The sequence below is a fragment of the Oxyura jamaicensis genome, chromosome 1 (assembly GCF_011077185.1).
Source record: "Oxyura jamaicensis isolate SHBP4307 breed ruddy duck chromosome 1, BPBGC_Ojam_1.0, whole genome shotgun sequence".
Taxonomy (NCBI): domain Eukaryota; kingdom Metazoa; phylum Chordata; class Aves; order Anseriformes; family Anatidae; genus Oxyura; species Oxyura jamaicensis.
In genome coordinates this window covers 147,559,496-147,575,211 of record NC_048893.1, presented here as the reverse complement: position 1 = coordinate 147,575,211, position 15,716 = coordinate 147,559,496, and the positions used below count along the sequence as shown (strand labels likewise).

The 15,716-nt window shown below is 37.6% G+C and overlaps 1 protein-coding gene across 5 annotated transcripts in view; it reads left to right on the top strand.

Annotated features, from left to right (window-relative positions):
* Nucleotides 1-14,053, top strand: part of BIVM (basic, immunoglobulin-like variable motif containing) — a 14,773-nt gene extending 720 nt beyond the window's left edge. For 2 of the 5 annotated variants that reach the window (XM_035318500.1, XM_035318477.1), the window contains exons 2-11: nucleotides 639-1,240; nucleotides 2,749-2,875; nucleotides 3,739-3,834; nucleotides 3,926-4,030; nucleotides 5,808-5,902; nucleotides 7,213-7,345; nucleotides 9,537-9,608; nucleotides 10,457-10,540; nucleotides 12,357-12,453; nucleotides 13,375-14,053. In XM_035318500.1, coding sequence (XP_035174391.1) covers nucleotides 751-1,240; nucleotides 2,749-2,875; nucleotides 3,739-3,834; nucleotides 3,926-4,030; nucleotides 5,808-5,902; nucleotides 7,213-7,345; nucleotides 9,537-9,608; nucleotides 10,457-10,540; nucleotides 12,357-12,453; nucleotides 13,375-13,665 — 1,590 coding nt within the window. In that variant the 5' untranslated portion in view covers nucleotides 639-750 and the 3' untranslated portion in view covers nucleotides 13,666-14,053. Of the gene's footprint in view, nucleotides 1-182; nucleotides 322-638; nucleotides 1,241-2,748; nucleotides 2,876-3,738; nucleotides 3,835-3,925; nucleotides 4,031-5,807; nucleotides 5,903-7,212; nucleotides 7,346-9,536; nucleotides 9,609-10,456; nucleotides 10,541-12,356; nucleotides 12,454-13,374 lie in introns of those variants that run through there. The other 3 variants (XM_035318492.1, XM_035318485.1, XM_035318507.1) reach the window with 3 other exon arrangements.
* The last annotated feature ends 1,663 nt before the right edge of the window (nucleotides 14,054-15,716 follow it).

Sequence of the window (15,716 nt, the reverse complement as noted above, 5' to 3'; positions counted from 1 at the left end):
GGGCCCGGGGCGGGGGGCGGCGCGGGGCTGTGGTCCTCCGGCCGGGTGGGGGTGTTACACTTTTTTGTGACCTTACGCGGCCCCCCCCCCCCCCATTTTGTAGAATAAGACGCACGCAAAAATATGAAGGAACCGCCTCTCAAGGAAAGCGATGAAACAGATTGAATGTAGCACTGTCGATTTACTGTAAGCAGGGATAAGACTTACTGCCATTTTCTGTCAGCTTGAACTTCGCCTGTAGCAGAAGTATGCAGGCTGCTTCAAAATTAAGCGACTTAGTGGTCTGTTAATTTGCATAAACTATGTTTTTATCTGTGCTAGGTATTGTGACCTTAAAGGGGCAGGAGTAATCAACCACAGTTATGTAAGCGTAGGAAGCTGTTACAATCCGTGTTGAGCTCCTGTGCTGGTTTATGAGGGTATTTACTCATGTTGCTTCCATCGCAGTATCACTGTGGTGGTTGGCACTTCAGAAATAATAAAAAGTGCCGTTTGTAGAATTCTAGAGACGCCTACTTGTGTGTTTTGGTATGTCTCAAAAGGTGTTTCAACGTATTAGTATGCAAGCTCAGAAATAAGCTTTGTGTGTATTTTTAGGTTGACTAAGGCACCTGTACTAACATTTCGTTTCATTTCAGGTACCTCATCAATAGCTTGCAGTGGCAATGGAGGCAATGATGCAAACTGTGTGGTAATCACAACATAAACCAAAATATTCCTAGCTGTACAATACTCTTTCAATACAATTCAATGCCTAACATTTCAGAAGAGGAAAAGGAGAATGGCTCTGGAAACAATGGAAACACTGGAAAGAAACCTGGAAAAGAATCCCCAGAAGCTTCTCTTCATGATCCTGTAAAGCCATACTGCATGTCAGATACCTCCACTGCGTCACTGGTGTCTAGGGGAGATGGGCATTACCCATGGGGATGTCCTGTGACTCATACACGAGAGAAATTTTATACCATTTGCTCAGACTATGCTTTTTTAAACAGAGTAACATCTATTTGTAAAAGCCCAAGTGCTTCAGTTAGTGCCTGCCTGTCGAGCAGTGCTGCCTTAAATGTTGGAAATAACACGCCTAGCTTGCTGGGCGTTCAAACTGGTGCTTCAGACATAATCTACGGTGAAGATGCTAACTTGGAAGACTTGTCTGGCAGTCTTGGAAAGCTTCCGCTGGCATGGGAAATCGACAAGTCAGAATTCAACAGCGTGACCGCAAACCATAAGAACAAAGCAGGTGAGGTGGTGAACATTGGATGTTGTGTTAGAGAAAGGATTCATTTCAGAGCTTGCTTTTGGAGAGGGAAGGTCGGCACTCAGGTTGCTTGAGTGCTGTAGGAGAGTCTGCACATCATTTCAAACAACTTCCTCATCAGCAAAGGAGAATGTGAGGTAGGAGTGGTGAAAGCCAAATGTAGCTGCCTGGGTAAGTGGCTCTCAAACAAGGCTGCATTGTACTTTACTGTGTGGGTTGTTTTTTTGGTTTTGGTGGCTTTTAAGAACTTTTCTGTAGTAGAACCCGGTGCGTTATGCAGTGATTACTTCTACCTGCTAAGTACAGTTTTGTCAGTTGTAGAAGCGTTTGAGGGTACTTCATAGATGTGTTTTGAAAATAAAGGTGTGCTTTATTCATGAGAACAAGTGAAATCATTTGTTATCTAGGAGAGCAGTTGGTTTCTGTAATGAAGTTGTATATATTTTCATTTGCTGTATGTTTACAGTGTTAGGGGGCCCATTTCGTTATGGCTGCCTTTGCTGCCTCCTGTGTGCTTTCTGAGATCGCTACTGTGAATCGCGCTCTCATACATGCATGGTTTTGGTTTGTAATTCTTTGCTTATCTACAGCTGTCTGTAGCTTCTTTTTTTTTTTTTTTCTTAATGTGTTGGCTACCTAGTCAAATTGCAGTTTTATGTATCTTATTGTGAGACCAATATAGCAAAACTTAAATAGGAGTTTGGAAAACTGCCACTGTTTTTTCATGCGTACAGGTAGTGTACTTAATTATAAGAAGCTATGAAAACATCTTACAGGATGGTCAGCCTTTATAAAATACCTGTATTTTATTTGGATATGATGGCTTCAAAATTGGACAAATATTTATACTCTAACACATGGCCCAACTCTTTTTGTTTTTCCACTGCCTCGGTGGCTTAAAGTTGAGAAGAGTGTATTATTCTTACTATAAGGGTGTATTATTCTTTCTGAATTGGTGTATAAATTTTCATCAGAAAGTAGCTGGTTACACAGCTTGGCTTTGAAAAACGAATGTTCAATTATATTTTTCCATGCATTTAATATTCTGTGATGGGAGGTTCATGTTGGTCTCTCTAATCTGGTAACATACTTTCAGCCTTTTAGGATCTTCACAGAATGTGTTCCTGGGACAGCTGATGATAACTCATCAGGAAGTTTTCAGATTGATTGCTTTCTCTGAACAGTTGAGCAGATCATCATTATATATATATATATATATATATATATATATATATATATATATATATATATATTTTTTTCAGAAAAACACAATGTTGTTTATGTACCTAACGGATGCTTTGGGATTTCACAGACCTGTTGAAAATCTTGATAGGTTATTTTATCCTTCAATTAACATTTAGTCCCAGCTTGTGTGTACTAACACAGCTATCATCTGTTATTTGAGGTGCATGCTATTACTAAAAATATTTATGGAGAAACATATAAAAGGTGAACAAGGCATTCAGTTATTTCTGAAATCTGCTTTGCAGGCAACATGAAGAAACAAGTGACAAAGAAAAAATCTGTGGAAAAAAAAAGCAAACAATACAGGGAGTGTCCTCAGCGCTCTGCTCTTGAGGATGTGAAGGAGAGGAAAGTGTTGGACCTCCGGAGATGGTAGTATTTATGAAATGCATTTCAGGTTATCCCCATAAAATTTATAGGTAGACACCATTGCTGGTAATTTTATTTAAGACTCCTTAGCTACATCTCAATTGTTTTTAGCAGAACTACTGTACGGGTTTGTTAAACATACAGACACTAAATCTCATACTTTCTAAAGTAAAGAAAGAATGAGAGCTTCCCTTCCATCTGCTGAAATTCTAAAAACATTTTTGTTTTTAAAGAACTTCTTTCAGTATGGAAAAAAAAATATGTGAGGGTTCAGTGCTTAAAAAAAATGCAAGTTCACTAGCACGGTCATGCCAAAATTAAGTGTAGAGCTGATATATATTACTCCTGATTTTTCTTTTAAGTTGGAAATACTAGATCAGAGCCTGTCAGCTCTCTCAATGTATATCATATGAGCATAGTTCACTTAGTTCAATGAACTCCTCTGGTTCTTACTGTATGTCTGTGACATTAGGAAGTTAGACCAGAGAATCTGCAGCCTGGACAGCATTCTTTGTTAGACTGTTGCAAATGCAGTTTACTAAAAGTTGGTATGTTAGAAGAGACAGGATCAAACTATGCTCTATTAGTATAGAACCGTTCTTCCTACAGGATCATTTGTACAGAACACCTATGATGCTGTTAGAAATTTAACCTGTTTGTATGATAGTGTATGACAAGCATAAAGGAATGTATTAATATATTTGCTCCTTTTTTTGTTTAAGTATGCATTCTTTTATACAGTCAGAGTGAAAATTTGTAGTATAGCTTGGCACCTCAGGGGCATGACACAAAGAAAAGAAGTTCAGGTTGCTCCAGTAACCAAATCAAGAATTCTTACTGATGTGTTGTTGTTCTTGTTGCTTTAGGTATTGTATTAGCCGACCTCAGTATAAGACTTCTTGTGGAATTTCTTCGTTAGTATCTTGCTGGAATTTCTTATATAGTACGCTGGGAGCTGGCAGGTAAGTCACACATACCCTTTTGCCTCTAAAGAGTCTGAAATGTGGTGTTAATTTCTTTTTTAAACTATTTATTTATTTATTTATTTTCCAGTTTGCCACCTATTACTCAAGAAGAAGCTTTACACATACTGGGTTTTCAGCCCCCATTTGAGGACATTAGGTTTGGTCCATTCACTGGAAATACAACTTTAATGAGGTATGCTTGATTCTTTTGATGCAGCCAAATAGTTAATATATGCAAAACTGTGGTGATAAAAACTAGATCGTACAATCTCTAAAGACACAGTAGTAATTCATTTATTAAAAATATATTAATCTTAAGTTTTAAAATAGAGCATATCTGGGTGCTTTGACAGTGTCCAACACGACTTTTCAAAGGGTTTTTACACTAGCCATTATGTATGGTGCAGGTGGTGTCAGATCATGAGAACATGAAATTGTATTTAATTTTTGTGTTTCAATTTGATTAATGGTTGTGTAATACTCCAACGAATCTATCTCCTGGTTAGGAAATTTGTCTTTACCCTCATTTTGTTCTTTACCCTTATTTTCCTCTCTGTGTTAAATGCCTGTTAATGTCATTAAGATAGCCTGAAATGGCTCTTGATATGTTAGTAGCTTTGTGTAAAAAAAAAAAATGAGATAATGAGCTCATTGCACCTTTGCACAAAGGAGCTATTCATGATGAGGTGTGTAGGTGAAGATGGGGCTGGAGGAGGTTTGAACTTTCAAATTCTTTGCTTTCTGCTGTGCTGCTTCCTGATCTTGAGGAGTTAGGTCTAAAGTCTTTGTCCATTCTTTGTTTTACTGAACTCATAAAAACTTTTAGAATTAAACAGGGCCTTGATGTTTGAACATCTTAAAAAGGCTTTGATGTGTTACCCATTTATGAGATTCAAAATTTTTGCATTTTCTTATTAGCCTTGTGAATCATATTTGATCTAGTTATTATTTTTTGAATGTAATATATATGTTTTAGCACAGAATGTGAGCACTGGATTTGAAAATGTGGGAGCAGTCTGTTCTTAAATAGTAGCATACTGTCTAGATCACTGAAGACTGCCATAAAACATCCTTCTGTGCCTTAGAAAACTCAGATCCAGATTTTGCATCTCAGGAGTATGTCCGCCATTATAGAACAAGCTGATAGAATATTATGTCTCTTTATGGCAACAGTCTGTACAGCAAAAAGTAAAACCTGGCATCCTTCCTCCTGTTCCCCAGTGAGTGCCCTACGTGCTGCAGAAAAGTTATGCTCATTTTATCTATTTATTTTTCTTGCTGGTCAAATCATTTTAAGCATTTGGCAGACTGGAAAACAAGAGGACTGAGAGACAAACCCATCCTAACATAGTTTTATGATTGAGGTGCTGCCTTGGGGGAGGTGAATTTGAATCTTGTAATGCTATGAAGTAAATATCTGAGACAAAATCCTCTTGGCAGACCTGCTGTCACTTTCTGCTGTGATGAGTTCTGGTACTGGACTTCTGTGATGCTTTGGGAATGTAAAATTTATATGATCGAAGCCCAACATATGCAGAATGTCCCCCTGAAGTCTCCTGCCTTCCAACATCTTAGAAAATTCCTGTTGTACACCGTACAAATTATGGCTGAAGCTTGGTACTTCAGATTTTGAGTGTCTTTGTAAAGGCTGAGTAATTGAAAGTTAGATGTGACTGAACTGAACAGAGAAGGACCAACATTTCTAAATCTAGCCCTTTGTTTATTATGGTTCTATATCACATCTGGAAAAGCAAAGTGAAAGGAAAGGTTTAGAATGTTTATTTACCTTCTTAGAACGATCTGTTTGTGTTACGTACCCTGGTCATCTGCAATTTGTATACTAGTGTGGCAGGTGCTTAGTAACACGCTGGGGCTTCTTTTCTAAATTTTTAAGCAGAGAGAAGTGTGAGAAAAGAAAACTGCATTTAATAACTACTGAGTTACTACAATCTTTAAGCTTATTGTTTCAGATGGTTTAGGCAAATAAATGATCACTTCCATATCAAGGGATGCTCATATGTTCTGTATAAACCTCATGGGAAGAACAAGACAGCCGGAGAAACTGGTAAGCAGCTAATCCTAAAGCATTCATCTTACAGTATATAAAGTGAAAAGTCCCACAGCGTGCAGCATTTGACAGGACAAATTATTAGTATTGTTTCAAGTTTCAGATAAGGTATCAAATAGCTCGAAATTGCCTGATTTTTCTAATTTTACTTTCTCCCTTATTTTGCTAATACTTTCATTTGCAATCTTTAAAAAAATAAGCTGCATTCTCTGATTCTATGTGGTTTCAATCACAAAGATGGGATTTTAAGGTGTCCAGGTTTCCTGGAAGAGGTATTTGCTGTAATACTGGGGGAGCAGCACATTTTTATTTCAACGTTTTGGAAATCTCTTTATAAAAATTTAGAACATAGAGCGCCAAAGTATTATTGTAATACCTTTATTAAATGTTTTTTACTTCTAAAAATATATTTTTAAGTTAGTGCACTCATTTGTTATACCTGCCATTAGCTAACATCTGACTCTAAATGTTAGGTGTTTACTTTCAACTTGGTGCTGAAGCTGCATTTTTATGCATACTTTTAAGTGTGCTATCTAAAGAGAAGTTAGGGTTTTATGTACAGTTTATTAGCCTTTGGCTCAGTCTGGTTATTTGTCTCTAACTGGAAGGGTAGTTTAAAAGGGTAGTTTAAAAGGATAAAACCACGATGAAAAGTTATGGGGCAGATTATTAAAATGAGAATCCCAGCAAACTGTTTTTCACTTATCAATTGCTGTATGTTCAGCTATTTTTTTGAAATTCTCAAGCAGATTACCACGTTTCAGCACCTTTTCTCACATTCCCTGAAACTGAGCACTGTAGTTACGTTACAGAATGTGGTATCCTCAAATATGGGAGGTGATCCCAAGACTCTTAAGAAGCTCACGATACCTAAGTGTTTGAAAACTTTCAGGTGTTTCAGTTGTGTCATTGCTACCTGACTTCATCTGACTAGAGCAGTGGGATTGCCTTATGTTGTAGTGTGTATTTCCTAACTTGAGATATTTTTGCTTCTTTTTTTGCAGAAAGAGTAATTTTTAATACTCATACTGTATATTCCATTTCTCTAGAAAAGCGTATGGGGCAAATGTTAACTTTTTTTGTACCAGGCAGGAAACAAGCTAGGTTACGAGTTTTAAATGAACGCTGTATTTTGTGTGTGCTGTCAGATCACGTCCTCTAATTGGAAAACAAACAAACAAAAAACAACAACAAAAAAACAGGTGTAACTATTTTATATTGGGAAATAAGTCTTTTTTTTTTTTTTGCTAAATATGATATGCAGGTTCCAAAACACAGTGGACTGTGACATTAACTTTCTTTTGTAGCCTTGGGAGCCCTCGCAAAGCTAACACGTGGATTGAAAGAGGAATCAATGGCCTACATCTACCATTGTCAGAACCATTATTTTTGTCCAATCGGGTTTGAAGCAACCCCAGTCAAAGCTAGTAAAGCATATAGGTAAGATGATATTCTTACGCTTATCCTGGTGGAGAAACGTACAAAAATTCCTGCAAGTTGATACCATTTTTTCCCCCAAAATAACATGTTGTAAAAGCCTTTATGTTTGAAATAGCAAAACACTACTGTAGTTTGAAAGGATTGACTTAACAAAACTAAACACAACTGAGCAAGCTAGACTCAGAGAACTTAAACAGAAAACCATAATGGTACTAAGAAGATGCTAAACGATGTGTATGTATGCAGGGTAGTTACCTACCTGAAGGGCAAATGAATAAGGCTAGCCTGAAAAATACAACCCTGTATATGGAAAAAAGTAAGGTGACTGCGGGTGAGTGTGTGTGACTTTATTTACAAATGAGAAGCAAAAAGCCTAGCAGTGATATTAATCCATTGTGGAGTAAATATAAAATCCGTAACTGCAGAAACAAGTGTTTGTAGATGGGGAGAATGGGATCTTGCAGTACAGCCAGCAGTATGGTGATCATGTACTTTTTTTTTTCAGTGTTGACTAAGAAAGATGATAAAATGGTAAAACTGGAATTTAAGGCTTAGGAAAATAACTAACTGAATAATTTGTTACCAAGAGTTTTGAAAAGAGGGAGGGGGAGAAGCTTGAAGGGATCTATCTCTGGGCTGTCTTTTTAAACAACTCTTGCAATGATAAAGTACTTTTGAAAGACCAGGAGAAAAGTGGTTTGCCAATTGTTTTCGAATGAAAATATGACAACTTGAATAATTTCAGATTTGTCAGGGTGACATTACTCAGGATAAAATAACGATCATACAGATTTAAATTAAATACAGGTTTAAAAAAAGGGTAATATCATCGGTATTCTTACTGAATTTAGGGGATATCCTTGATTTAAAAAAACAAAAACAAACACAAATTGCCTCAAGATTATGAACGTTTTCAGCCTTAGCAAATTTTATCTGAGATTTTGTAAGGCATTTTACTTGCTGCTATACGATATGCTGAGTGTAGTTTGGCTTGCATCATTCACAACATCATATTCAATTAAATTGTTTTTCCTGTCTCAGAGTGCTTGCAAGCACAGTATGTATTGCAGGTTTGTGTTGCACTCTCAAAGTTCACCTGTTAGTCAATATTTAGCAGTATTATCAGTAAGCATAAGAAAATCTCTGACAAAATTAGGAAATAGTGATAGCATGGAGTACTAAGCAATGAAGAGAATAGTTGCTGATGCAAGGTGAGCCTCATTCTTGCATTTTGCTTACCAAGCAGTCTGTGTTTTGCTGTGTTGGAAGATGTAGTGTCACATCAAGGAATGAAGAATGCTAGCTCTGCTTCTGAAGTTCAGTGTGGTATTTGTGTGGAGGCAATAAAGCATAATCATATGAATCACATTTGTTCCCAGTGTGAGGCCGTGACCAAGGGGTTAATTAAGTTTTTAGTATATGAACAAAAGAATACAGAAGGTGTGGGTTTTTTAATTACGATTCCATGCATTGACATGCCATTTGAGTGACAAGAGTTAAGAAAATGTGCCCCAAATAGAAGTCCAACACATCAATCTGCTTAAGTTTACCAAAAGGTTCATGACTTGCTTACTCCATCACTTACTAAGACTGTGCACTGGGAGAGAAAAGGAGTTAAAAAAATTATATACTAGATTGAAAGTGCAGTTAAGGAAGTAGTGTGCTCCAATGTGTGGAAAAGTAAGATGCTGTATACATCTAGTTGGAATTTATATTGGTTAGAAATGAACAAGAGCAATGATTTGAATACTTTGCCTATGGTGGAAATGTATTGTCAGTCACTAGTGATGTTATTTTAAAGTCAGTATTGGATTTTTTTCCCCTAACAAAAGGTTTTCTCTCCAAAACATGTAACATGAAGTAATGAATACATGTAACATGAAGTAATGAATCCAAGGAGCTTTTACACCTTTCTTTTAGGCTTGAGTTCAAACTAGGGAAGCCTCCTATTCTCTTTGTATCTTCTGATACCTTACTGGGAATAATCATGTTTAGACTCCAGAAGCACAGTCAGTAGATTCTGCAGCAGTTCTTGTTTACCTGTTTTTGCATTCTAGTTGTAAGGAAAAAGCTTTTATTTGAAAATAAAACTAAGAACATTTAAGGTTAAAAAGAAATGGGTAGATAGGCTGCTAGGCTGAGCTTAGTAGACAGTTCTTAGGTCACCCACAGACTTCCTGTATGATCTTAGGTTGCTGGATTTGGACTCGGGAGACCTGGGTTCAGTTCCCAGTTCAACCACAGACTTCCAGTGTGACTTTAGGTAAGTCAATCTATCCTGTGTCTTGGTTTCCCACCTGTAGAATGATGGCATACATTGTTATTTTACAGGGAAGTTTAAGAATAAGTAAACAAATTGTTGCAAGCATTAAGGCCATATGTATGCTAATTACTACTGCAGAAAATTCTTAGGTTTTATCACAGTTGAAAATAAATTAGTTTTTCACAGGATAATTACACACAGGAAGTCGCAGAACAAGCCACTGTATATCATCAGTCTGCTCTTAGGTCTGTCACAAATTTTCCTTGAACCAGCTACTACAGGCTTTAAGTTTCTTGAAATTAAATAACTTGAATCAGTATCAGTTGAGGGTTTTGTTTATTTTTTACTGCATTGGATGCTTAGGAGGAAGTGGTTGAAGTTACCAGTTATTTTCATACAGGTTACCCTATGGCTTTTAGTTATAACTGTTAAGTGGGGTGTAGTTTGTAGAGTGGAAGGTGGAAGAGTGGAAGATTTCTAGTTCTGACATAGGATTCAGAACTAGGGAAGAAGTTTGTTCCAGCCTCATGTGGCTTTCCACAACTCTTATTTGCATTTTTTTTGCATATGTTTAATATTATATTAGACCGGCTTACTGAGTAACACTGTTTTTGAAGAAGATTTGTCTTTCTCCCAAATAATAAGCATTAACTTTTATATCTTGCTTTCAATTTTTTTGAAACAGAAAGCTTCCCTGTAGACAATTGCAAACACTTTTTTAGTTTGGCTGAGAAAAAAATAACTTAGAAAATCCTTAAAAATGAATACATATGTGTATAGAATGTTAATCTCTTTTTTCTTTAGTATGCACAATAAACCTTACTAGGATTGTATCCTCTATTGAACAGAGGTCGTGTCTTGCAGCAAGAAGTAGAGTATTGGATCTTAATTGGAGAGCCGAGCAGAAAACATCCAACGATACACTGTAAAAGGTATGTTACTTGGTAAGAATTCCAAATGCTTTTCTTTAAGAACAATTTGTATATATCTACTCAGAGCTACTGACTGACTTATTTTTTCAAATAAACAAATATACTGTAGTTTTAAGAGAAACAGGTACTTTAATGAGAAACGTCTTGGTGACCTCAAGGCTGGCTCTGCAGTTTCAGATCAAGTGACACGTGTTGGTTGCTGAAAGCCAAAGCCCATTTCTCTTGAGTGTGACAGAGCTTGTATTAGTCAGGCAGAAAAGACACGCCGGGTGGCTGCAATCATGCCAATTGTGATTTATGGGCCATGCAAACCTTGGATGAGTATATGCTGCATTTGATGAAGTACTAGGCTGTGTCCTAGGAGTGCACTGGATATCTCAACATCTCCTAGCGTAGGTGTAGGTACAGCCTGTAATCTGCTGCATTGTTCATTTACGGTCGTGATGAAGTCTGTTTCCTAAGAAGTTGCTGACTAAATTAGACATATGCGCAGAGCTAGAGGGTTCTATACAGAAGTCTTATTGATTAGTTAGATTTGTCATGATGAATTAATTGAACAGTTTTCTCACCTTTACTTGACATGCTGGTTCATACTGCTTAATATTAATTCCTAGAAGGAGGGAACAGTACAAAAGAATTCTATTTCTCAGGAAACCAGTTCCAGTTTTACCAACTAAATTCTTTGCTATGCACGCAAGTTAATGCTGGAGTGATTTGTTGTTGTTGTTGCTCCACTGGGAAAAAAGCTGTTTGGAGAAAGAAGAACCACACAAAACTTGCTTTGTTTCCTCTTTATTTTCCCAGTTGCGTTGAAAAAAATTTTTGAAAGTGCTTATCTGATGGTTTCATAGCCAGTCAGATTGATCCCAGTACCTAAAACTTGTTTTTCTTTCGTGATGTGACTATATTCACAGCTGTAAATACCTGCATATTTTGGACTACTGAGATTGAGTGCAACAAAATAAAAAACATTATGCATGTGGTTGCTGTGTTGAAAAACAGAATACTATGCATCCTCCTGACAGACATTTGTCCTGTGGTGTATGAGCTACAGATGGCACAGCAAAAGCTTTTTGAATATAGAATACAAACTCTGTAATATTATTTTTGACCATGGAGACATTTGTCTTCCTGCCTTAGTCCCACCTGTGTTTCAGGTAGGAGGGCAAAAAGGTTGGGGGTGAAAATCTATTTTCTGAACATGGAAAGTTATGTTAAAGAGAAACAAGTAATTAGACATTGAAAGAACTGGAAAGGTGATGTGCAGGCTTAAAGATTTGTAGAATATGGGGATATTTGTTTCAATTAGGCTAGAAGGATCTATGAAACCTTGAGGATCTGAGAAAATGGGGTAGTTTACTACAAGTGGGACTTGAATAGAATGAAAAGTGAGTTATGGTGAACACAGTGGATGAGCATAACATGGGTTCGAATGAAATACTCTAAAACATCCAGAGGATTAAATACAGTGAAAGGAATGTTTCTCCTTGCCTAAAATGCTTTGCTTCTCCCTTTTACAAACTGGAGATTTGGTAAACAGTGAAACTAATGACTCACGATACTCTTACTCATTTTGGAAGCTGTTTGCCAAGAGCGGCAATAATCACCTGAATGCTTTGATTAAAAGCAAAGCTTTTATATCTAGCTTGATATCCAATACTGAGACATTTTTTGTATCTTGATACAGTTGTTTAGTCTTTAAAAGTGATTTAAAGATACTTAAAGGTTCAGGTCTCTATTTACATGTGTGTACGGGAGTCTTAGTGGTGGTGAGGCTTCATATTGTCAGCCAAGTAGTAATAATCTTATTCTGCAGATGGACAGATATTGTCACTGACCTAAATACCCAAAATCCAGAATATCTAGATATTCGACACCTAGAGAGAGGATTGCAGCATCGAAAAACAAAGAAGGTAAGGTAAAATTATTAAGGTGAGAGGAAAATTCATGGTAGAGTTTGGCAAACCTATTCATACTTAAGCAGTGTAAGATAACTTTACTAAAAGCGTTGTTAAGTAATGCAGAAGACAAGTCAAATGTAGATACTCAAATACCAGTCATTTTTATTTACTTGCAGGACAAAATATGATATGGCATTGGCCTGGCATATGCTAGGGTAAACCAGGATGTCTGTGTATATTAGATATTTGGTCACAATATTTAACCTTGTTGGCTTAAAATATAGCTGCAACAAGTATAGAAATATTCTACAGATAAATAAATTATGGACTCATCCTCTTGATGCATGACCTTCCAGCTGTGTATAATCTGGAAAGAAAATACAGTAGGGTAGGATCAAACCTAGAAGAATGCATGTGCATCTGTTCTTTGTACTTACTGGTAATACATACAGCTGTCTTTCCAATAGCTAGGGCCATATCTTGTGGGTAGAGGTTGTATTTAATTTCCAGATTAAAAGTCTATGAGAAATGCAGATCTTCAGTCTGTGCGGCTGAAGAGATGATTTCAAATGTGGAGACGCTATGGAAGATCATGTCAGCAACATGAGAAGGGACTGGAACAAATAATTTGCATGAAGATAGCTGGAGGGTGAAAAGACTAGCAGAAGATAGGTTATACTAGCCCTTGAAAGATAAAATAGATAAAAAGATAAGAAAGACAGTAGCTGAATCTAGAAATAGATCAAAATTTATTTGAATAGAGGTTTTTTGTTTGGTTGGTTGTGGGTAAGGTGGTGTTGTGGTTGTAGGTTGTTTTTTTTTTTTTTCTGCTTTAAGTATTCTGTTATTCGGAAGGATCTTTATTTCAAATATCTACTTAGGTAACAAAAGTGCCTATGTGCATTTAATGAATAACCTTTTTACTTTGATTAGGTTGGAGGAAATCTTCATTGCATCATTGCCTTTCAGAGACTTAACTGGCAACGATTTGGTCCTTGGAATTTTCCGTTTGGAAATGTCAGACAGGATAAACAATCCCAAACACAAGGACAAGGTATCGCCAAATCTGAGAGTGAAGACAATATCTCTAAAAAACAACATGTACGACTGGGTCGGTCTTTCAGTGCCGGTTTCCATCAGGAATCTACATGGAAAAAATCTAATCTTCATGAAAGGAGGAACAGTGGGTATCAGAGCTATAATGATTATGATGGAAATGATTAAAATTAACTTCAGATAATAGAGTTGATATATCAAAGTTAGTTTTAATCAAGACATGGTAGGGATTTATTAGGCCTAGGTTATGTATGAATAAAAATTATTGTTTAAGATACAGCTTCATAATTATTGAATAAATCTGATTATATGGTTGCAATGGATGAGATCTGATACATAAACTGACATATAAGCACAGATTGTACTTTTGTAATCAGAAGCAAATATGACAGCAAAAACCAATCACTTCTTTTGAAATAATTGTACTATATCCTGAGCTGTGAAAACAAAAGAGCAAACTGAAATTAGTCAAAGTAATAATCAGACTTAATTGAAAATACTTAATACTCAAAAGCATGAAAATATAATATGACTTCATAAAAAAGGGTTATCTGCATATGGTGTAAGGATAAAAGTAAATTATTGCTTTTCTTTTCAACAGTCCATTTTATTAAAGCTGCTGATACCCAATGCAAAGAAAAATCACAAAGGTTGGAAAAAAACCTTGTCAGATTTACAAAGTGAATGTATGTTCTCAGTCTAGTTCCCAGTAGAGTTCTGTCAGTCAGATAATCATATTCTGTCAAGTAGGTCCCAGTTCCTTTTCCCTTGTCTGGATGCCTGTTTTAGGCTGAGGGGAATCACCGGTGGCAGGGAAGGTTCGGGGATGGGACGTTCTTTGCTGCTTTTGCTCTGTGGGTACAGTAGCTGATTTCTTATCCTGAGAGCTTGAGAGCACTGACTCGCTTAACACAAGCTTGGGAAATTCAGTTTAATAAAACTGCATTTCCCATTAGCCCAACAAGCTGGCTGAACACAGTGTTCTCTTTTGGCAGTTCTTTTCCTTGTTCAATCTTAAAACTGTTGTTTTTGTGCTGCTCTTTTAATTTTGTATGATGGTAATGCAAGTGCCGAAAACTGGCAGTCCTTATGATATACTGCAGGTCCTGGTGAACAGTGGGATGGCCGTGAGCCAGCACTGTGCCCTTGTGCCCAAGAAGGCCAGTGGCACCCTGGGGGGTATCAGAAGGGGTGTGGTTAGTAGGTCCAGAGAGGTTCTTCCCCTCTGCTCTGCCCTGATGAGACCACATCTGGAATATTGCGACCAGTTCTGGGCTCCTCAGTTCAAGAAGGACAGGGAACTGCTTGAGAGAGCCCTGTGCAGAGCCATGAGGACGATTAAGGGAGCGGAGCATCTCCCTTACGAGGAAAGGCTGAGGGAGCCGGGTGGGTCTCTAGCTTGGAGGAGACTGAGGGGTGACCTTACTAACATTTATAAATATGTAAGCTGAAGTGTGAGTGTCAGGAGGATGGAGCCCCGCTCTTCTCACTGATACTCAATGAGAGGACAAGGGGCAATGGGTGCAAGCTGGAACATGGGAGATTCCGCTTAAATACAAGACAAAACCACTTTACGGTGAGGGTGACAGAGCACTGGAACAAGCTGCCCAGGGGGGTTGTGGAGTCTCCTTCTCTGGAGAATTTCAAAACCTGCCGGGCTGCCTTCCTGTGTGACATGATTTAGGTATTCCTGCTCCCGGAGGGGGATGGGACTAGGTGGTCTTTCAGGGTCCCTTCCAACCCCTCACGTTCTGTGATTCTGCGATACCTCCAGAGGGCCAGCAAACGATTCAAGTTTTTCCAGGTGTCCAGGTGCAGTCCCTTTGTTTTTTCCCTCCCCGATTTGGAGTTCATTCAGGTGTTTGCCCGGGCACATCTCGGCCGTTGTCTTTGTCTGTGTGAACGTTCGTACCTGCTCAAGGATTCATTTCTTTGACATAAACTGATTTCTCATGGAACGCAGGGTTTTTGTAGGTTGCTGCTTTTGTTAAACCAAAAACGGGATACTTTCAGACTTTTGCTCATTCAATAAAATTTGTTTTCTACTTTGTCTTTTGTTTGTTTCTGGAACGGTGGCCGTACAGTTACTGAAGGTTTGTCAGGAAAATGGGTAAATGAGGGATCAGATTTGCAACCCTTGCTTTGCGTACCGCGGGTTTTGAAGACGGTACTTTTCAGATGAACTATTTTAAATATTTATTTCTGCAAGCTGAGGCCTT